Raw genomic sequence first — 24,134 nt, 5'->3', positions numbered from 1 at the left:
ATTAATGAAATTTCTGTTAGCAGCTAACAAATTACCTTTTGTAACAAATCAAAATAACTCCCTTGATAAATAAAGAACTATTTTCACCTAAATAATCTTTTAATTAATTTACCCCCTATTGTAGCTCATAAAGGCCTGACCGACGAGATAACCCATATTGCGTAGTCAGTGCGTTGGTTGTTAATGCAAATATGTCTGACACCTGTAGACAGACACGTACGCAGGAATTTATTTCGGGAGGGGTCCAAGGGTCTTGGGGTACGGTTTAAATTCAGTATGAGGATAAATTACATGAAAACTTATAAGATCGTCCTCTGAAATTAGACTAAATTTACAGAAAAGTCAAGATATCGGGGAGGGTTCGGACTCCCCAGGACCCACCCCCTGCGTACGTCCCTGCCTGTAGACTATAGTTTCCAACAATTTAATTTTATCTATAAGATTTCCTATCCTGGCCATTTTTCACCTGCTTACGCATGCCTTATTTAAGGCCTTACTTTTTGTGTGTGTGCAGGAGCAATTATTCATGGTGTAGGAGATACACAGGATATTCGTTCAATAGGAGTACTTGTAAAACAAATGGCGCTTACTTGGAAGCGAGACAGTCTTATGATTTGTCTCGTAGGGAACGTTAGGTGACATTCCAATCGAAATAGGAAACTTCACAGACGCCATCCGAATGCATTTTCTTTTATCTTGAGTTTACAAGAACAAGTTTCGACCTAATTGGCATGAAAAACGTTGGAACATGGAAATCTCTCTGTCAAGTAACCGAAGTGGAAAACACTTCGAAAACTTAAAAGAGAGATTAGTGTAACGTTATTTATGATTCCTTTTGTTACATATATTGCGCACAATTCGAATCACTAGATAAGTCAACACGATTCAGTACCTTTAATTTTTACACTTAATTGCAAAAACTAACAATTGCATACCTTGGAAATTAGGCTCGTCAAATACATAGAACAACTAACTTTTTATTTTCAAAATTTCGTGAATAATAATTTATCTGTTGTCATAGCAACATGAAACAAACAATTATCTCTAGTTATAGCGACTACCATTACATGAATATCAATCTATCTCAACATATATTCCACATTTTTTCTTCTTCTTCATAACATATTGTGCACTTTTAAGCACCGTTGCCCAAAATAGCTACAATTAAAAATGAAAGTAATTCACAGATGTCAGATATACAATATCGTATTAGTGAGTGGTGATATTAATATGATTTCGTATATGCCGTGTGCAATTTTATACAGGACTGCCCAGGGGCGGATCCATGAGTAATCTTTCTTATTTTATATATAAATAAAACACATTCCAGAGTTTGGAGCTCTTAAAAGTAGCTCTATGTAGTAATATTACAACCCTTCCCCCCAGAAGTTCGTCCTGGATCTGGGACTACCTTTTTTTGCGCGTTTATATATATCAGAGTGCAGAGAACTGCTACCTTTTTTGCAGTGTGACAGAGACTGCTAACATTGAAATTATGTTACTGATTTTCGTATGTACGATACCTGATAGAGAAATAGTGTATTTTTTTTTTTTTTTTCAAATATGTTTATGATCTCACAATTTCGTGGTACTAAAAGTTAATAATCTAGTACAGAAACTTCTTCTTGGATGGGATTGAATCCAAGCATACATACCAATAATGTTTAGTTATAAGAAAAATAAATTATTGTTCAATTTGCTAGTGCTACGTACAACCTTCATTCCAGTCAACTGCGTGCCTATACATTCGATCATTGTTTTTAAAAGTTCTTAATTGTTACATAATAATAGAAGTTAACCTTGAAATTAAGCTAGAACTGTAACATATACAAGTCTTTTTAAAATTTTTATCTCATCCTATTTATTATCCGCTAATCTTGAAAAACGATTTGCTTTTAATTTACTTTTTTCCTTTGGTACATGAAAATAGGCAATTACGTCAAAGGGACATGCTCGATAAGTTAAGACAAAATATTGAAAGCATGTGAAAATTAACTTCCAAGAAAGACATGGAAGAAACAAATAAAGAAGGGGAAAATTAAAAGAATAAAACTGAAATAAAAATAAAAGGTTGTTTTGCAGTCGTTGTGACTCTCGACGCCAAAAGCAATTGGATTTTCAGGCTCGTTAACTTAGGCGACGATGCGTATAATGCAAGGTGACAGAGATACATGGGATTGGGCAATCGGGAATAAAGCCAGGACTTCCGAACGACAATTTTCCAAGAAAATGTACCCGTTTTATGTACACACACACAACTACACATACATACATATATTCTCAGAGACCCCCTAAAAGAACATGCCAGAAGCTATTCGTCTCTCTTGTTTTGCACACACATTTGTATTTTTATCTTAGTCCTCGACGGAAGGAACTATTGCTTTACAGAGGGCTTCTGCTTCAAAAATTGCATTCATCTGTCTTGTTGGAGTTGTTTTAATCTTGCAGCAAAGAAGGTTGCTTACATCATACATACATTCTTGGGGAATTCCCTTAAGTACACTTGTTATCCAAACATGGTCTTAACCTAGCTATTCTGTTAAATTATACATTGTAGTTAGGAAAAGAGGCAGAAAAATTACATTTTTTTTCCACCAGAGAAAGATATATTTCATAAATAAATAAATAAAGAATAAACAAAATGAAAGATTGCCAGTTCTCTTATTTTATGTAACGTTCGTTCCCAAGAATATGGCGTTGGGTATCATAAGAAGCAGAGTTCCATCTACCAGAGAAATATTAACATTTACGCATGTGAATGATTAAGTGTTAAAGTCCTATATCTATGCATAATATATTTTCAGTTTGTTCCCAATCTCTCCTTTACTTCAGTTTTCGATCTATCCCTAATTTTCTATTTTTCATTTTCTGTAACGATACGATTTTGAGCCTAATGATTAAAGAAACTATCTCTTAGCTATTACTTTAGTGACCTACCTAGATAAAAACCTAAACCTCTCTGTAATTTCAGCTTACGAAGGAATATGGCCAACCAGAAGGCTTGAAGTTGAATAATATGTGGCCAGTACACCATGTTACTTCTGGTTTTTTAAAACGGAGTTCGCAACCTGTTAATTCAAGTAGCTCTCCAATTGCCTTTACAATGATGGGTCTGTTCCGAAAATATTGCTCCCCCACCAATAATCGAACCGGTGCGCACTGGCACTAAATACATTAAAGTACTTAACACTTGGTCATATTAGGATACTAGTTTAGAGCCTTCCTTTCAGGCAGAACACTCAGACAAGATGCATTTTGGAGCCTTAGTAGAAGTGTTTATTTATTTATTTATTGATAATTTATTTTAAATGTTGAACATAATTGCCTATAAATGTTGAACAGCATATTTAGAAATTAATTGATAAAGTTTAAGACAGAAACGATAAAATAAAAAGTAGAGAGTAGTCACCGTTTCAAGGACAAGCCAAGAAAGCCCAAGAGCTATGTACAGAGGTAAAGACTTCACACTATCTTGACTTCGACATTCATGAACTTTAAATACTCAGCACCACGCTTCTGGTCTTTTTATTTTCCTAGTTTCCTCCGTCCGGGTACCCATTTTCAAGAGGTCTCAGATATATGAAAATCATCATTGTAATGAAGTTTTGCAAGATTCCCAGTGGAGTACGCAAAGGGGCAGGGTTTTATTTTTCCCCTCGGTCAAGATATTGATATTATGAAAAAATAAATATTTCCCATTTTAGGATATTGTAAGGTACTATACCCACACGTATAAGCAACTACATGTGTTTACTATAAACACATGCTCATATCACGAATACGTATTATTGTGTTCAAACATAAACAGCAGCAGACGACAGTAAGAAGGCTACTAGGAAGACACGAAGAGGTTTCGGAAGGAAAACGATGACAGCCGACTTCCCCTCATGATCCTCCCCTTCAAGAGGACACCTATAAAAGAGGAACTCAAGAAGACAGAGTCGTCAGTGCCAGTGCTGATCGCTAACCCACCTAAACTGTCTCCCGATACCGCTATGGGGGTATCTAACAACCCCTTCGTAAACTCTGCATACTTCACACCCTAATCCCCTTGCCACTGGTTGGTCTCTCTCCTTTTACGATTTCAGATGCAGCATTGAGTTTTCAAATCATAAATACTACTACTACTACTACTACTACTACTACTACTACTACTACTCCTAATAATAATAATAATAATAATAATAATAATAATAATAATAATAATAATAATAATAATAATAATAATAATAATAATAATAATAATAAAGTGAGTTTCGTTTCACAGTGTGAAATTACAGTAGACTTCCAAACTATGGGAATTCAATACTCAAACTTGAAATAGTATATCTATAGCTACTGGTTGCGATAATTAATAGATAAAAAACAGAACCTTTCCTCGGACACTGAATCAATATCGAAAAACCACTGATCGCTAAGTCTTACTGTTTTTGTTCTCTGGCGATTGATGTTGAAACCGGAATTTTTAACCACTTACGGATTGAATAGATGGTTAAGGGAGGAGATAGGTTCTACTCTTGGGAAGCTGAATCGATTGCAAAAAAACTACACTTCGATATCTTATACCGTTTTTGCTCTACGAAATATCTATATGGAAACCAGAAGTAGTAGTTTCACCAACACTTCCGGTTTTGGTAGATTGTTCGATACAGTCATGATATGCTGCCTTCAGTGCTTCCCGCTATCTGTCACTGTTTTCGTTCTATGCCGATAAACGTTAAAACCGGAAATGTTTATTTTGACCACTTCCGAATTGAATAAAGGGATAATGAGGGAGATGAAACCTATTCTTGGAACGCTAAATCAATCGCAAAAAAATCACATCTCAATATGTCTTACCGTTGCTCTATGAAAATTAGTATTGAAATCGTAAGTACTAGCAAATTTCAACCTCTTGCAGTTTTGGTGGTACCATGTTCAGGGTTGTCATGGTACGTTGTCTTGAGTCGCAGAATCGTTCGCATAAAACCACTGCTCGCTATCTGCTATCGTTTTCGTTATCTAATCTGAACCACTTTAGGCTTGAATAGAAAATTAACGAAGGACATTGAATCTATGTTTGGGACACTGAATCGATTGGAGAAAGTTGCATCTCGATATCCCTTACCGTTCTTGCTCTGATGCCTGTCGACAGATGGACGGACAAACAGACAAAGCCATTCTATAATACTTGTGACACTTATGCGTAGCATAGAAATCGTCTAATAATTCTTGTTAATTTATATGTTTCCAGGAAAATTTCTGCATACCATTGTTGCGCAGTATTATTTCTTTAAAACCAAATTTTGTTTTAAATGGAACAACAGTCTTAGTCAATAATTATTTTGTGATCGCACAGTAATTAATTTAACGCTTCTTTGTTACAATATTTGTAACGTGATATTTATAAGAATAGGTAATTACGAATGTAGTTTATTTTCGTCAGTCGCTTGCGCCCCTCTTGCTCAACCTTCATCTCTCTCCTCCGAGAGAGCACGTCCTTAGGTTGAGAACCAGTGGTTTACAATATTACAAGACGTTACAAAAGATACGATTCTCTTGTACGAAGCGGACAAACACAACATAAAAGTATTATCATCTCGTAATCTGTGTATTCAAAATTCAAAACATAACAGAGCAACAGAATATTTATCAGCTGGAAATCTCAGGATTGAAAAAAAAAAAATAACAATCAAAGGATTGTATATTTAAAAAACAACAACAACAACATACATTTAGATAGAGTAGTTAATTCCTTCCAAAAGATTCATGAACTATTGAAATTGAAACAAAGCACGTAGCTGTTACAATTTAGTTAATGGCAGAATTACAACACCTTACATATCTCGCTACATAGTCCAGAATTACCAACTTACCAAGCACTTATTATGTACGATTTTACGAGTACCGTATGTGCAGTACTATTGTTAGGAGTATGTGGGTCACCACAGAATGCTAATTATTAGTGTATTTTTAAACAGATACAGGACATAAATAAATAAATAAATAGTTTCAGCAGGATAAAAACTATCAACCACTAGTTGTTGCACCCGAACCTTCAGCTCGCTGTAAGTACGTTGTATGCTGTATGGCACAATAGGCGTGCCTTATTAAAAACTATAATTATTTACATTAATTTTGTTTATTTATTTGTTTTCATTTCCCCATCAATCAACATGTAATCTACATATTAAAAAGCTAGGTGTATATATTTGTCCCTAATCCTTTCCACAATGATATCTTGAAAACCACAAGTGCTAGAAACGTGCCGTTTTCACTAGCCGATTCTAAATTTTGTGTAGATTCTCCAGTTTAAATTGAATATTTTAAAAAAAAACGTGGCCGTTATTTCTTTATTACATTTTTAGGGGTACACTGGAAGTGTTGAAATTTAAACAAGTAAAGCATAATATTCTACGAGTTATACATTCCAACATCACATAGTTGTATACATGAGTTGCATATCTCCCAGGCGTTTGTTTCATGGCCAAATGATAATGAAAAAGGAAGGATAACCATTTCTCCAGTCTAAGATGATACTTTATTGTTTGGAGTGTTTTGGCCAATGAACACGATATATCACTAACATTATAATTAATTGTGAGTGTAATATGTTTTGCTTATTACATACTGCATCCAAGAAGAAAGAAAATACTGATCACACATAAATTAGAAACTTAAAACGAGAATAGGCTCAAATCTTGCAAACGGTGCGAGATATTGAAAAAAAATAGTCGACAAAATCTCCTCTTTATGGTACCCCTTTCCGATTTTTATCAAGACGTCCTTTACTTGTGCCTGTACAGATGTTGTGAGGAATGACAAGGAGATTCATGCTCATATGTGAGTGATGCGTTGTGTAGAGAGCGCAAGTTCAGCTAGTTATACAATTATTAATTCTCAAATCTAAATATAATTAAGGGTCTTGTCCTAATAAGAAACCTATATAATTAACCCTGTCCTATTAGTAGTCGAAAACGTTCTCAAGAACTGCCAGATAATCTTCGAGACGACAATAAGATTAACACGTACTTTGGTGAAAAATGAAATGTAAAATCAAATCCTTTAAGTTTTACATTCCACGATTATGCCGACTAGGCTAAAAGAAACACTAATGATGAGAAATGAATGAAATAGGGGAATGAAGAAAGAGAGGAAACGGAAGAGCCCCGAGAAAACCCACGCATATGGTGTTTCTCCACCATAAAGCTCACTTGGCGCAAGCTGGGATCGAACCAAGGACGATGCACCAAAGGTGAAAGCTCTATCATTGAGCCAAAGTGACCCTGTACTTTGGTGAAATTTGTAATAATACACTTATCAGAGTGCCCATACCTGCATATAATAAGCATATTATTATTATTATTATTAAGTATTCTGCCTTTTGATATGTCCTGAGACTAATGAGGTTTATTATTATCATTATTTATTACTATTGTTTTTAGGTTTGGGCATTTCTAGGCCCAAACCTAAAAAATGTGCATATAATAAGACTAGTTGGGTAGCCAAAATGGACTAACTACATTTTTATGAAATTGAAATAGAGTGACATTTGTGTTTAGAACTGAAAGGTCCATCACTCGTCATAGAATCTATTTATCACAACGACTTACTCCATCGCTTGGCAAACTAAAGAAGCTAGAAACTTGGTTCATCCTGGCATAAGAAAACTCCCAGTTCACAAAATGTCACTCTATCTCAATTTCATCAAAAAAGTAGTTAGTCCATTTTGGCATGGAACCACCCAATTTCTGTTCAGTATGGATCTCTTTAAACCCCACAATATAAGTGATTTTGACGTTCAGACTGCTGTCAAACACCTCAAATCGAACGGAGCTGAGCACAGCGGTATTACAAGAAAAATGCTTGTACTTGTTTCATGCTGCATTTTACATCATCGCTGACACATATAATTAATTATTCTATAGATGCATGCTCCTTTCTCAGATCATGGAAAGAAGCATTTGTACTGTCTATAGCTACAAAGCAAAATGTTACATCTCTAAACAACCTTAGGCCTATTAGCCTGTTATCAACATTATCCAAAGTAATGGAGAAACTTGTACATAAGCAACTCAAGATTTCATCAATATCTAATAGTAATATCTTACCACGACATCAATCAGGCTTTCGTAACTCCCATAGTACTAGTACCACTGTCCTACTTCATAACACCACTTATATTTATCAACTTAGATTAGAATTACATATCATTCCTGGTATCACTGGATCTTACAAAAGCATTTGACATAGTTTATCATGAATTACTCCTAGCTAAAATGAAATATTATAACTTCTCCCCCCTAATATTATTCAAGAGTTCAGAACACATTTCTTAGACAGGCAACAAAGAGTGATATTGACAGACCCAAAATGTGCAATATCAAACCCAATCAGTTTCCAAAGGGGAGTGCCAGAAGGGTCAATACTAGGGCCCCTGCTATTCTGTCTATATACAGCAAACGTACCGAAGTTCTATGAAAAAAAATACATCTAACTAGGTATATGTAGACGACACACAACTCCGCTTATCTACGTCTCCAAAGCATGAACCAGACAGTGCCGTCCTCATAAATGAGGATTTAGAAATATTTAGCGATTAGTGCTTAGCGAATTTTTTGAAAACTAAAGTGAGCAAAAGTAATATTCATCATCATACGAACTAGAGAAAATTGAGGAAATTTCAAAAATAGGAAATTAATATATCAATTCAAAATACTCTTTTAAACTATTCACCCACAGTAAAATATATATATTGGATTATTACTAGATAAGCTAAATTGAAAACAACACAAACTACTGCGCCTAATAAATTTTATCGATCCTTCGATTATTGTACCTAGGTATAAATATAACGAATAAAACTGTACTTCGCTATTAAGTTGTGCTTTCGATATTCACTAAAAAAAATGTTAGAGCCATTTTCGAGAAAAATCGAAATTTTTGGATTTTCACCATCCACAATAAACTACTCTCATTCATAGGGAGGAAATTCGAGAAAGAGAATATATGGGAACTTATAAGAAACTTAAGTTTAAAATTTATTATGAATTTACTGAATTGTATGGGCTATATGGAGTGTACACATTCATCGGAAATGTGAGTTTTCAGATTTGCACTTTTAGGTTAAGAGCGGAAGTGACGAAATCATTTGACTCATCCATTCGTGGAACGCTGAATCAATATCAGAAAACCATTTCTTGCTATTTTTCTGTTCTTTTTGCTCTGATGTATCTGTCCATAGACAGACAGATGGACATAGACGTCCTACAAGACCTTCCATACTTATAGAACTGTATGAGCTATACGGAGTGTACACATTCATCGGAAATGTGAGTTCTAGATCCTTGAACTTTTAGGTTGAGAGCAGAAGTGACGAAATTACTTGACTCATCCATTCATGGGACGCTGAATCAATATTAGAAAATCGTTTCTCGCTATCATTCCGTTTTTTGCTCTGATATACCAATCGACAGACAGACAGACAGATATAGGCATTCTATAATACTTTCCTACAGGGTTGGCTGGTTTAAACCAAAACTCCAAAAATGTTCGTAAAAGTGTAAGTGTTCGTAAAATCTTGATGAACACACATTTGTGGGTTATCACGTTTCACTCCCTTATATTATTCATATTATATTCAAACTTAAATTACCCATTCATTGCGCAAATAAATTATACTACAAAAGCAACTTTTCTTTTTATAAATTTATGAATGTTTCTTTTGTGATTTTTGAATAGTTTGTTATTATTGTTATGCAATTGCAATCAAAGAAAAATTATAAATATTGTTTCGTTTTAAATGTTTACTACTGATCAAATACATCGAAATAACGTACGTTTTTTGGTGGTCATACAAACCCCACGAGAGGTATTTATTAAAATCAGAAGTATCTTTGGTATCTATTTATGTATAAATGGGTCAGAGCCAAAGTGGACTCAAATAATTCCTATCTTTATTCACTTTCTTTTACTGATATGCAAATTAAGTCGTCGTATTTCTTTAACTTGCACTAATAAAAGTCGTAGTGAACTAACTTGGACTAAATCAGTTCTTCTGTACAATATAGTACTTTGAAATTGTCCATATGTAATTCTGGATAATGGTTTCACTTGTGCAAATATTTATCTTTTTGTACCTCTGAAATGACTCTTGACAATTACATTAACAAGTATGTAAAGATCAGTACAACGTATTTCTACCAATAGTCCTTCGTGAGTAAGTCCCGGTTTCGAGTTCAAATGGAGGACAATTTCTCTCGGATGTAAGACGAGAAGCGGTTTAGATTCCGCTTTAAGCATATGTGATCCCTTCCAGTATAACCCGATTGTTGTATAATAACATTAAGGCGAAACAAACTTATTTCTGTCCATATGTGCATAGAGCAAATTAGTTAAACCAGAAAACCGAGTTTAAATTTAAAAAAAAATATTTATTTATTTATTTATTTTGTTTTGTTTTTATCAATAAAATCCATGGTTTTTACCAATCCTACTTTCATACTTCTGAATAGCATAGTTTGGAAGTCTAGAAATGAAAGAAGTGTTGAATGCTTGTATTAGAAAATAACAACTATAACATCGTTTATTTTCCGGAGTTAGCAATGCTGCTACGTACAAAATCGCCCATTCTTACACCTATATATGTCTTTCACATTAAGAAAAAAAAAACGAAATAAAAAGAAGTATGATCCAGTTGAATTTTGAGTCATAATCAAAGTTCTCGTGCGGAGTGTTAATTATTGCCATATCAACGGTTAGTTGATAATTACAAACCGGTGTGAACGTGTTGAACGAGCTATTATTAAGATTCTTATGTGATCACATAAAATCCACGAAAGAGAAAAAAATAATAAAACAACAGGGAAAAAAAGAATGAAAGCATGTAATAAACGAGTCTAACAGACAGAGAAAATGAAAGCAAAAATACTAAAACAACAAGCAACTGTTTATTACTAGGAAATACTAACTACCATTTTTGTTTACGGCCTATTGCAGCAAATATTAATGGTGCGTTGTTTGGTATGTATCAAAGAGTTTTGATTTGATTTCCTAATACAATAAGTGTGATGTCTGACGGCAGACGTCTGATACCACAATACTTGATTTAAAAAACAAAATGTTGTTGACGGACGAATCGAGACTTTTTCTCACAAGGTCTAGATTTAAAATTTCCTTGGACTTCTCTTTTAGTGACGTTGTTGAAAGTGTTCTAATTACTCCCCTGTCCGTATCGAATAGAATTTGTCTAAAAAAAATTGAACTAATAACAAACAAACAAAAAAAAAAAAAAGCAGAAATTGCGGCTTGGTACCCTTTAGCTTTCCAATTTCAATGCTTTACAAGACTGGGTTAATACTGTATCGATAAGTCTGAGCCCTACTTCCCGCACTGAGAACCGAACTTGTGGCCACATTCAAAAGGAAAATGAGCTAACCACTTGGGAAAGGCTCTGTATAATAATAATAATAATAATAATAATAATAATAATAATAATAATAATAATAATAATAATAATAATAATAATAATAATAATAATAATAATAATAATGTCTATAATACCTATAATAATCGCTTTGTTACTAAGGCATTGAAAGAGAAATATAAATTATTACAAGCACAAATTATACATAATACAGAGTTCCTCCATGGCTAAGCGGTTGGCGTACGCGCCTTTGGCGTGGGAGACCCGGGTTTAACTCCCGGCGGGAGCTCATATGGTTCGGATTTCACGTTAATCAGTAGGCCCACATCTCATATAGTCTCGCTGCTGAACGGGACGTTAAACTCAAAATCAACTCAACTATACACACTACAGATTTTAGAACTAAACTGGCGAAACTTTGTATGCTAAAGACAGTTGCATTGTTTTATACCACTTTTGTATTTGTGGGCAAACCATGCTCGAGAGTTTGTTTGAAATTCCATATTTTGTATTGCCAGTTTGGGGAATCAACAACTGTGGAGTAAAGATTCACGAATTTGAATCCTCGTCACGCTGTTTTTTTTTTTTTTTTTTTTTTTTTTTAATCAGTGGATTTTCTGAAGCACTCCTATTACCTTTGATTTGTTTTATCACCACTTCCTAAATTTAATAGCATGACTGCCAATTTTTTTTCCATGTACTTTGTTTAAAAGCTGTGTTTTATGTTAAGCTATTAAAACTTTTATAGCTTAGTATAAGCTTTTGTAGTATAAGCTTTTATAAGCTTAGACTACACAAAGAACTCTTTTCTAGCGATCGACAACAAGTTGACGTCCCAAGAAAACATACACTTTAATTCCGGCCACCAAGTTGTCATTGGCGACTAGAAATACAGATCTGGCGACCAGTGTTCAGTAGGAATAGTTTGTGCCTAAACTCACAGGGCTGCGCAGTTTCTGTTTTAAATTAAAATAATCAAAAATAAAACTACCTTTTAAGTAGTTGCAACCAGATTTAACAGTGAAAAAGTGGATCTTGTCTTAGCAGAGTGGACAGAATATAAGCTTTTGTTTTCTTCTTTGACGTTGAATCAGACACTGAAAAAGATTTACAGTGAAAAGTTTATTAAGAGATTCCCAAATTTGCTTCCAATTGTCACATTTTGTGCAGTTTTACTTCTCAGTACTGCTTCCTGTGAGAGAGGCTTCAGCAGTCTCAGTCTACAGGACTTCACTGAAGACTGACACACTGGATTGCTGACAATTTCCATCAATGACCCTTTACTAAAAGATTTTGATCCGAAAACTACATGTATATATATATTACATGTATATGAATTGTCCATTTGAATCTAATTGTCTAGTTTTGAAATTTTATGGTCTGATTGATGTAATCTCTTCCTTTGTTAAGCCAATGGCCGTGGGGGTAGGAAAGGCTCTCAATAATTTGTACGTGAGAGATACTGGCGACCATCATTTCTGGACTGGCGAGTGCGTCTGACTGAAATTTTGCGCCCTGCTTTAATATGTCGAATTGAAACACGTTGATGCATTAAAGTTCGCATAACAATTGGTAATAAATGTATCAAATTACATTGCTGTCATTGCCGCACAAGAATTGGTTAACTGCATATACATTTCCGTGTGAAAAATATTATCAAAATTATATACCGTATAAACTGACTTATAATGGAAGTTACACCAATAGTGAAGGAAATTCCAAGACTTCCAAGGGTGATGACAAGCCAGAAAAAGAAGGCGCTGAACAGACAAATCTACAGCTGAAATTGTGTTGTAAATAGTACAACTCAGGTTATAGTACTGGAACTGCAGGAAGCACAAAGATGTATGTGTAACTGCACTATCCCTCTACGATACACATTTTGTGTGTGAGTGAGTGTGTACACTCATATACTTATGTTGTTTCACATTAGCAGACTATTACTACACTTATTTTTCAGGAGGGCCAACTTCGGACCACGGTAAACGTTACTGAGGGAATAGAATTCCATTAATTTTTACCCGTGAATCTACATCGATAAAATCGATACTTAGAAAGAACATATATATGCTTTACAACTGGGAAGATTTTGCCTAAAAAATAAAAATTATTTTTTATTTATTCATTTTTCTTAATATATTACAGAAGTTTTCGAATTACTGCAGTTCAGCGCAGTCTGCTAATGTTTTTCAAAAATTTCTGCTTTTCTATGACTTTGGTGTTTTAATATCATCTTTGTCCAATTTCAATTATCTTTAGGAAATATCTTCAAAAACTCGTAGCATTAAAACCCAAGGAATTTTTCTACCTCATACTATAGAAATTGTAATAACTGAAGAGCTCATAACTTTTTTGCGTTTTTTAAAAATCAAATTAACATGTACACTGGCATACCCAAAGGGAAGTTTCCGGTGTTTAACCTCTTCCCCTTCAACAAAACACTACGAAAAAATAAACAGCATATACATTTATATGATAAACATGTATCATATGCCTATTAAAACCGTTAGTGTCCTGAAATGATATGAAATTAGGACCTTGAACCCCATGATAAACTTCTGGGTACGCCACTAATCACATGTGCTTTTAAAACTATGAAAAGCTTGCTACATATGCGAAATGTGAAACCTTAATCATAAAAACATTGAAGAAGCCTTTGAATAAAATATGCTCATAACATGTAATAATCCAGGAATTTCGCAAGTTTCTGTTGAATCCCGTAAAAGATTGCTCTGAAGTGCAAGAACTATTCAAAAGGGGAAACTGTCCATCACTTCCAGGTCCTCTGTAGTTATGCTACTGCTAGCAAACAACTAACATAGAGATTTTTTGAATAATAAAATTAACCTTTTTTAAAAACAAAAAATATACTTACAACTCCATAGTGCCATCTGGTAAGTGATCTGGCACTGTGGTCAGCCCTTTCTCTCTGCAGTCAACGATACCGTCAGCACAGCGACATGGGTGAGGACATTGAGGTTCTGATAAACATTCTCCGCTAGGCCTTTCCACTAAACCTGAAATGAGTCAATGTCATTAGAAAACAGCAGTAATTGTAAAAATAATCCTTAAAACATTAAAGTGATTCCCAGCAACTAAGTCATATTGTTTCTATCATACTTGAAGAAAACGATCCACCTAAGCTTTACTATATTTGCTACAAGTACATTGTTCTGCCTTAGTCACGCCACCCTGTCTGAATTGCGCATTTTTTGGTGTACTGCCGGATTCCATGAAAAAAAAAAAAAAAAACCTGCTGAATTGAACGTAGTAAGTCACTTCCGAATAAAATCCAGAACTTCAACATACGGAGTTTATTGTTGATCGAACCTCTGCCTACTACTTATTACCCGTGGACAAAACTTTTTTTTTTTAATTTTGTGTCCAACAGAAGAATCGGAAGGCCAGACATGACCGAAATGGGAGGTATGTACTAGAAATCCCTCTAAGTATGATATACTTTTTACCAAAGGCTAACAGACACATTTGCTAATAAAAAGGGGAAATAAATCCGTATTGTGTGAGTAAAAGCTTAAATAAAATTAATTCGTTGACACTTTCCCAAAACGTTCTACCTCCCAAAATATTTCTATTCTAATTCCAGACAAATTATATATATATATATATATATATATATATATATAGAGAGAGAGAGAGAGAGAGAGAGAGATGGATAGATAGATAATATTAATTATTATATATTTAAGTATTATTTATATATTATTTAATGCTCTGTATTACAAGTACATGATAACAATACTGTAACAGGAAATTTCGGTAATCCAATTATCCTTGTAAGTACTTTTTTTTTTTTAATAAGTTGACCATTTCTTGTAGCCCAAGTGCTTTCTCGGAAATAAAAATGAAAAGAACGTATGATTTGTTGCTATCTTTCTTCTTTTTGTTTTTCAAACTCCATACGTAACAGGAGGAGTAAAGCATATATATATATATATATATATATATATATATATATATATATATATATATATATATATATATATATATATATATATATATATATATATATATATATATGATAGTTACATTTTTCATGAAATCATCGTTTTCAATTTAAGTATAAAATAGAACTGTAGTCACCTAAATATTCTAGAAGCTAAACCCACATTTTATGTAGAAGCGTAAGCTGAACACGAATTTATATCGTGTATGTGTGTGTGTGTGTGTGGGGGGGGGGGGCTCAGAGCATAAGGAAATCAAGTCCAATTACCATTGTGAGAGAAAGAGAGATAAAGTTTGTACAATATGATTAAGTATACGGTTGGAAACGTTCATATTAGTCTTTTCATTAATATAATTTTAATATTTAGTTCTTGTTCTATTAGTTCTTTCAATAATACAGTTAATTAGTTTCTCTCGTAGTTTCAATAATATTCTTCTTTTAACATTATCAGAGTTTACACTGGTTTAGTCTGCATTATAAAAACGTACTGTCTTACTTTTTTCTTTTAACATTATAAGAATTATAATATCTGGACATGAATCCCTTAGGCTCTAAAAGGACCTTCAGATAGAGCAGCCATGTGAAACAGCCGGCTCTCGGGCCGATCCAGGCCCACTAAATCCTTTTATCCGGGTCGCCTGACCCGTTATTCAAGATGTATTTCTTACGTAATCTCTTAAACTGAATTGTGTCCACTTTGTAAACAGTCTCCGCATTGGAACATCCAGAGTACCATAGATCATTGAGAAAGTGCTTCAGAACATGAAAGGTCAGGTTTCCCACTAAAATACTGTAAATATTCTGGCTACTGTTATAACAGTTTCTCCGTTGAATATGCGTGTTCAATTCTTGTGGAAATGTTATACATTTTCTTGTACGGTCCTCGACGCCAGTAAGCCCTCTGTGGAAGGGCGCCCATCAGGGGGGGCAAGGGGGCGCTCGCCCCCTAAAGGAAATTGTACTTCGGAATATCGAAAACTCAATAGAATTTTTAGAATAGTTACAGCAACATTTGAAACTATATTTGAAATGTCGCTTTTTCTTGCCCCCCCCTTGGAAACCACAACATGGGCGCCCTTGCCTCTGTGATTGGCCCATTTTTTGTTCCAATTTGCACATGCCTGAGATAGAGATCTTAAAAACGAAAATGACCAAAAAGTGGATTTAATTCCCTTGTGCATTGAACACAACATACACATAATTAAAATTCGATGAAGAAGCTTCTTTTACGCTATTCCAAGGTTTCTGTTTCAAACATATTGGCAAGTATGGCAAGCAGTAAATAAAATAGATATATCATAAACAGAAAACTCACAACCTACTATTTTAGGCGTAATATCCAAAATGACAGTTCATTTCTTCAATTTTTTGAACAGAACTCACATGAGTCTCTTTTAAGAAGAATATTGGGAGCATGTAAAAAATTGTTTCTCGAACTGAAAACATGATACAAGTACGAGTAGTTTCGTGCCAAAACCAAAATTTTAATTTGGCGGGGGGTGCACGGTAGCTCAGTAGTAGAAGGCTTGTCTCTGGTATGAGGGGTCGTTGGTTCGATCCCCGTCCATGTAAGTTTCTAGTGGACAACATAGTGTCCGTGAATTTTCTTTTTCTCCAACATTATCATTTCACCAATTATCTCATAATCATTCATTTTCATTAACAATTAGTCTTCCTTAGGGCATAACTAGTCCGTACAACTAAAAAATTTCATTTCAATCCAAAAATATGCTTTCAGTACTTTTCCGTCTTTTTCTTTGCTGAAAATAGTGTTGCCGGTAAGTTTGAATTTAGGCTTCTAAAACAACACAACTAAACTAGTTGGGTTGCATAACTCAACTTTCTAGACAATATCATAACTCAACTTTTTAGACAATATCACAACTCAACTTTTTACACGTCATAACTCAACTTTTTACACAATGCCATAACTAAACTTTTTAGACACTATCATAATTCAGCTTTTTAGCTAATGTCATAACTCAACTTTTTACACAGTCATAACTCAACTTTCTAGACAATGTAATTTGAACATCAATCAAGATAGACAGCCCTAGACCGAACCTAGATCTCCCAAGATATACTATATATTGAAACGACACTTCCTTAATTGCAGAATGTGCTACAGAAAAACTAAGACGGTAATGCAGTGAAGATTTCAGTTATTTTCCCGAAAAAAAAAAAAAAACTTTTTAAGGGAGAAAAGACACCACAAGAAAGGCAATTTTATTTCTCTTTAGTAGAATTTTACGTTTTGTTCTAATTAGGAAATAAAAAAGTAATAATCCATTGTTGCATCCAGCTCACATCTCCCTCGTGTCTAGTATCTTAAGAGCTAGCATAAACAACGCATTTAACTTGTGAAAAAATTACCAAATAAATCCTGAGAAACAAAACGAGATATCCTTTTTACGATAATGCACCTTCATTGTCAGTTTATCGTATAGTGCCATCTAACGAGCAATTACTCAACTACGACCATCGATGTTTAATGAAAGGTTTATTCGTTCCTAGAGTATATCATTCTCTGATAATAAATGATTATGATTATATCCCCCATATGAGTAATTTCTTCCTGTGATTGCATCTCTCATAATAGTGTTTTATCACAAGAGATAGTAATCACTCTGGACGTAATTGCATTTAAACACTCATATGCATAATTAACATGCACTTTCTATTCTGTTATGTGCATCATAATGCATCGTTTATTTGTAGTACGTTGAACAAACCCTTTTGTATGTGTATGTATATGTATGTTCGTATCACATGTGTTACAATAAACGGTATCCATGTCGTACAATCAGATCTGACAGATTCCCTTACAAATGCGCGTGTTACGGCAAATCTCTATTCGTAAAATACTATTTAAAAGGTTGACGATCGTCTAATTCCTAGAGACATTTATACAACTCTCTTTTACTTTCTTTTTTTATTATTATAACACGCGCAACAAGAGAAAATTTATTACTATATCATTCTTTCTTCTTTTTCAATATTTAGAATTGACATATAACAAGGCTACAACGGTTGTCAGTGCTGGAACAGTAGCCAAGCTCTCAAATGGCTGTAGCATATCCATTGAAAACGTCACAGCTGTCATTAACGATGATGGATTCCCTCGGAAAACGTTCGGTCCTGTTGTCTTACTCATCACAATATCTACATGTGCATAAACTCCCCCCCCCCACACACACACACACTGACACACGCAATAACGCGTAGATATAATATGGCCTTTGGTATAGATTATTCAACTCTAAATCTTAAAATGTGCCAATTTTAAAATGTACAGTCAGCTACAAAAGTTCTTTCTGTTTGATTAAATTAGTTTCGTAAATAATTTCAGAATGGAAGAACAATTTGAGTTCACTTTTCAGTAAATTAAAGAGAGTGTAATTCTGTACGTTGAAGCTTTGAAACTCGGCGGAACTCTGTACGTTCCATTGTTCTTCACAAAATAAATTTTACCAAATGGAAAGAAACTTTTGTCGCCGACTCTACAATTTTGTTTTAAAAAATCCTCATCGCCCATCTTTTAAAAGACCAGGCACGTCGAAGATTCTAGCACTTTGATTTGAAATACATGTCAAAGAAGATTCAATCTAACTTCATTTACGCATAAAAAACAGTTTTCTAAAAGAAATAAGAGGGAATGGCTTAGTTTCTATAATAAGACTGTAGTAAAGTCAAAACTAAAGACTTATACATTGTATACATATGAGAAACTTCTTAAAACGTACTTTGTAAGTACTAAAAAACTTGTTGTTGTTTCTAGAAATTCAGCATCCCTTTTCTGCTCTTGGGCTTATTTGTGACGTAGATCTACAATTTAAAGTGGAATCCGAACCAACGTAATGCGTTCAAATTTCCCCGGGAATCGAACGTGAGACCACGTATACTAAAGACGCAAACACTAGCTACTAGATTCGTGGAGAGGTGTACTGAAAGCTTATGTAGTGTTATTTTAATATTTGTCTATTTTAAAGAGTAAAAATGCAGATCATTGTTAAGTTACCATTAAGTATGACGTAAATGAAAACAGTTCATATTGAATAAGATAATAACGATGTCTATATTTTTTTAAATATCAAATGTACTCCTCATGTTACACTTAGGTGTAATTTAATAATGGCATAACAACAGTGTTTTTGTCAGTATTTCTTTGTGGTTTAATTCAAAAATGTCTCGAATTAATTCACGATATTGGATCACGCCTGCACCCAGAATTGAATCCAAAGGCAGCACTAGTTTACTGTCACTTAATGTCAGTTGACACTTTATTAGTAAAACAGCAATGTCCATATTCTGATTTAAAAAAATAAATAAAAATAAAGAAATGTCAAAAATTGAAACTATTTAAAGTTCAGAGTCACAAATAAGAATCACGGGTCTGTTCGGGTTAGAGGATTAGACCTGGTCACTCCAGGTCATGGGTTTGCCCGAGTTATCGGTTCTGACTGTCTGGGTCTTTAGCGTTATAGATTACGAAATTCGTAACTCATTCCATCACTGGCACACGAAGTAGATTGAAGAAATTTCTTCGACTACACTACGAAACTTCGTTGAATGGATTGTTGAATATTTCCAGAAGTGCGCACGAGACAAGAGTTGATGTTGTCTTGTCTCGAAAATGTGCCTTAAAAGGAAGTCTCGTCTCAAAAAACATATCTGTATTGGAAGAGCTAAGAAAATTCTGTCTCGTCTCGTATCATGCGTAACCCTGAATATAGGCAATTAAATTGCAGAACTTTTTCTCATTAGAATTAAGGAATTCTTTAGTTGGAAAAGGACTAGCTGTGTAATATAGTACTGTAGAAGTTTGGTCATTGGACTATAAAAATTGTATGATTACAATGCAAGTCTTGACTGAGGAAAACGTCTAACTGAAAATCTTGGTTGTTTTAGATTAGAATATCCAGTACATTTCAGTATAAAAGAAGTAGTTTTATAACAGAGAGGAAGAAACACGCACAGCCTTTAATTAAGTAACCATTTCAGATGGCAACTCTGATTTTATAAAGAGCTCCTGAATGAGTTAATCTCTGCAGCATCCATATGTCAATGGTGACGGGGGAGAGATGATATAGTTTGAGAAATAGCTTTTGAATGAGAAGGGTGGGAACCATTTAACTGAGACTCCCTGTGACTCACTGGATTTACTACCCTCATCGCCCACAGTATCACTCCCTTCGAATTACTCTTCTCCCCTCACCTCTTCCATTGTTTATTGTCACTCTGAAAATTAATACATACAGTATTTCATTTCGATCTACTGTACATACAGCTATGAATGAGGCAACAGTGCACATGGACAGTGTCGCCTGCAGAATTTTTTCAGGGGGATAAAAGACACGTATTATTAATAACTACAGTAAATAAACTATAATACTATAGTATTTATAATATAAACATATTAAGTAACAGTATCTGAGAGGAAATTAGTCTATTTTGATATGTATTTCCAAGAACTGAACACCCTTCGAAATCCAGGGAGGGGAGCAATTGCCCCATTCCCCTGCTGTAGATGGCCATACACATAAAAATACTTAATTACGAATGAACGTGCAAAACTGTGGAACTACGAATAGAAATAAAAAACAATAATGCGTCAGAATTTCAACAATATTGTTAGCTTCTAACGAGAAAAAAAAAATCCAAAAAGGGGACACAAATGAATCGACAAATATCACATAGTTGAACAAAATGAAATAAATGCGTGTGTGTCAGGCGTGCACCCAGACATATTTGTTGCGAGAGGTCCAAGCTTTGGGGAGGGGGGTTGAACGGACATTATTCTGTACCCAAAAAAGACGGTAAGTGATTGTAAAATAATTCCTCCTATATTTTAAAAAAATGTACAACTAGATTGTTTTTAAAAGGGAGAGTACAAATGAAATGTAACATCAAATTGAGAAAGTGTACAAATGTATGTTGAGTTAGGAAATTTTGGGGAGGTCCGGGCAGGTGGACCACATCTCCGTAGATATGACCTGCTGAGTATAAATTCTCACATGTAAGTTTATCTCGAAATCTCTTAAGACTATGGATATGGTAGGGGTATGAGATGTTCGAAGCCATAGGTCGAGCAAATGTGGGGTATGGGGGCGAAGTCCCCAGTTAGCCGAGGGTTAGTAATATCTTAAGATAGGACCAAAGTGCTGTCAATGAACACCTCCGACGGCACTAATAATATTTAGCTCTAATCTAACCTAATCTATAAGTGTGTGTAGCAATATAGTGCGCAATCAGTAAAGTATCTTGTCAATTAAAAAAGTTTGGGAAGCAATGTATGAAGTAACTATTTAAGCTTCAATCTCATATATAAATTAAGGATGCAGATAGAAAAGAGAAAAAAGAATAGGGAGATACGATTATAAGTGTCTGTGTGTGTATTAATTAAAAGCTCAAACACCAGAAGGTCCGTAAAGATACGGAGAAATCATCCTTGCTTCTCAGATACGGGCCAACAACGCTTGTGACCATCCTATACAATATAGCTGAGTTATTGTCTATCTTCATTTAAATAACATTCTGGAAGTCTCGTTAGAGGGTGCAAATAGACAATCCGTTGCGAATATTTTCGTCATAAAAGAGCATTTTTCCAATATCTGAGGGAAGATAAGTTGATCAATATTGAAAATTCTAACGGTCCACAGTAAAACAGAAGGGCGCATTCTTTCTATGTACAAAGAAGAAAAAAAAAGCATCATTTATGGGATAAAGTTTAGAGCCTTTTGCCACAAAAAGAAATCACGAGAAACGAGGAGGGAGAAGTTATGGCATTATGATCGATGTGCTCATAATGGAAATTATGTTCTCTTCCCCCAATTTCCTCCCTAACAACCCTTACTACGAAACCTCAAAAACAACCCTCAGAACCACACACCACTTTTGAATCCCTTCGTATACGTATATTGGATGCCACTGGATGAAAGCACAAACTGGAATAAGAGAGGGAGGGGGAAAATATATGTTTCCCAAAAAGGGAGACAAGCGAATCCTGATGCTGATTTTGCACTGTTGACTTCAGCCAAGTGTTGCAGCATATGATGCGATGCCTTATCTATAATAACGTGGAGAAAAGTGGAGTACGTGTAGGGAAGTCATCGGCCATCAATTTGGAAAGGAATTGAGTCCATTTGCTAACTGAGTTAAGTGGAGTCCAACGGCGGAAGGAAGGAAATCGATATGTGTTTGGCCAGCACTTCAGAAGGTATTTTGCAATTAAAAGCCATATCAACAGAACTTTAAAACTAACTCTGATTTCTTCTTTGTCTACGATTTTGCGTCCCAGATATGGTTTAGTGCTTAAGGCATGGAAAAGTATTGACTCAAAAAAGTCAGGTTTAGTAATGGACAGTATAGATGGTCAGGATCTCACATACAAATGGACGTGACATATAGCTGACGAAGGTAACATTTATATATGTATATAATATAAAGAAGACTGTTAGATATTAGACATTCTGTAACGCCATGATGTAACATCTAAGGGCAGTGCCTGATACGGATAAAGTATGCTCCGTACTGATTTCTGTAGCAAGCAAGAGGATTTCGTATATTCGTACAATATACCGCTTTTCGGAGAACGGATTTTTCCTCAGTATATCATTTTCAATACTTTTCCATTCCTCAGTAAAAGGAGGTTTAAGGATTTGCAACTTTGATTTCATATACTTCCACATTAACTAAGGAAGTCATGTTATACAGATTCTAGACCCACAATATTGCTGTAAAATGAATTACTAGTTATTAATATTGCTCTCTACTAGCTGTGTATATACTATCATGTTATGCAACCAAAATGTTCTGGTGTTGACATGTACAGTATAGTAAACTAGGGAGGTTTGAGACAAGGGAGGAATAAGACAATGGTTATAATTCTGTTCACTTGGCAACACTGAAGTTGTTCTTCCTGCAGGAGATAAGGGCCCTCGATAGTCATTTGCTGAGTTGGAATCAAAAGAGGTGGACGCTACAGTTTAGAGCGAAGAGTGAAAAAACTGTTTTCAGGTAGGTCGAGTAAATGTAGGCTACTACTTATTGAATGTATTTAACAAGTATTGAACTGGATTCTGTTTTATTACTATATGTACATTAAAAGACACGAATTTCAATGATCTTTCGAAACACTCGGAATGTAATTTAGAACAAAGTAATTTACACAAAAAAGGAAAAACTGTGAAATGGCGGGAAAGGGAGAGTTGAGACACCTTTAGGAGGGAGGATTGAGACGTCTCAAGCCTCCCTACCAATGACTGTCTCAATCCTCCCATCGTTTGTTGATTGATATGTCTGTTATTTATTTTATTTTGCTAGTAAGATAATAATGAATTTGATGCAATCCTAGTAAACAGGAAGAGAAAATAAGAATGTGAGCGTTGGTTAGTAAGCATTTATTTGAAAAGTTCCCGTTAGATAGGGAGCAATAGTTAATTTTCTGTGAATTGAAAATGATTCCTCGTTTTATCATTTTCATAGGTCATCCGAGAGACAGACAACGAACCACCAAACACCGGCAGGTCAAAAATTTCAGTTAGGTTATGTTGGGTTAAAGTAGAAAAGGGAAGGGAAGGGAAGGTTAGTTCAAGATAGATTCGTTTAGATATACAACGTTCGCCTTGTCAGTGTTTTCCGTGTCGGGGTTTCGCTGACTGCCTTTTGAGTGTTTTTGGTTATAGATGTTTTAATCAGCACCCGAGATATTTCCTTTATTTACCGAAGGTGGAGTTTCAGTCAAACTTTTGCGTTAATGTAAGTAGA

General features: G+C 34.6%; 1 protein-coding gene across 4 annotated transcripts in view; it reads right to left on the bottom strand.

The window, feature by feature from the left end:
* The window catches only part of sli (slit guidance ligand), an 833,494-nt gene that overhangs the window by 135,955 nt on the left and 673,405 nt on the right, over positions 1-24,134 (bottom strand). For all 4 annotated transcript variants that reach the window (XM_081762100.1, XM_081762119.1, XM_081762110.1 and 1 more), the window contains one exon: positions 14,280-14,421. In XM_081762100.1, coding sequence (XP_081618226.1) covers positions 14,280-14,421 — 142 coding nt within the window. The remainder of the gene's footprint in view (positions 1-14,279; positions 14,422-24,134) is intronic.

Source organism: Thermobia domestica, chromosome 1 (genome assembly GCF_964235325.1).
Source record: "Thermobia domestica chromosome 1, izTheDome1.hap1.1, whole genome shotgun sequence".
Lineage (NCBI taxonomy): Eukaryota > Metazoa > Arthropoda > Insecta > Zygentoma > Lepismatidae > Thermobia > Thermobia domestica.
The sequence above is the reverse complement of the archived record's forward strand: the minus strand, read 5'-3'. Positions and strand labels throughout refer to the sequence as shown.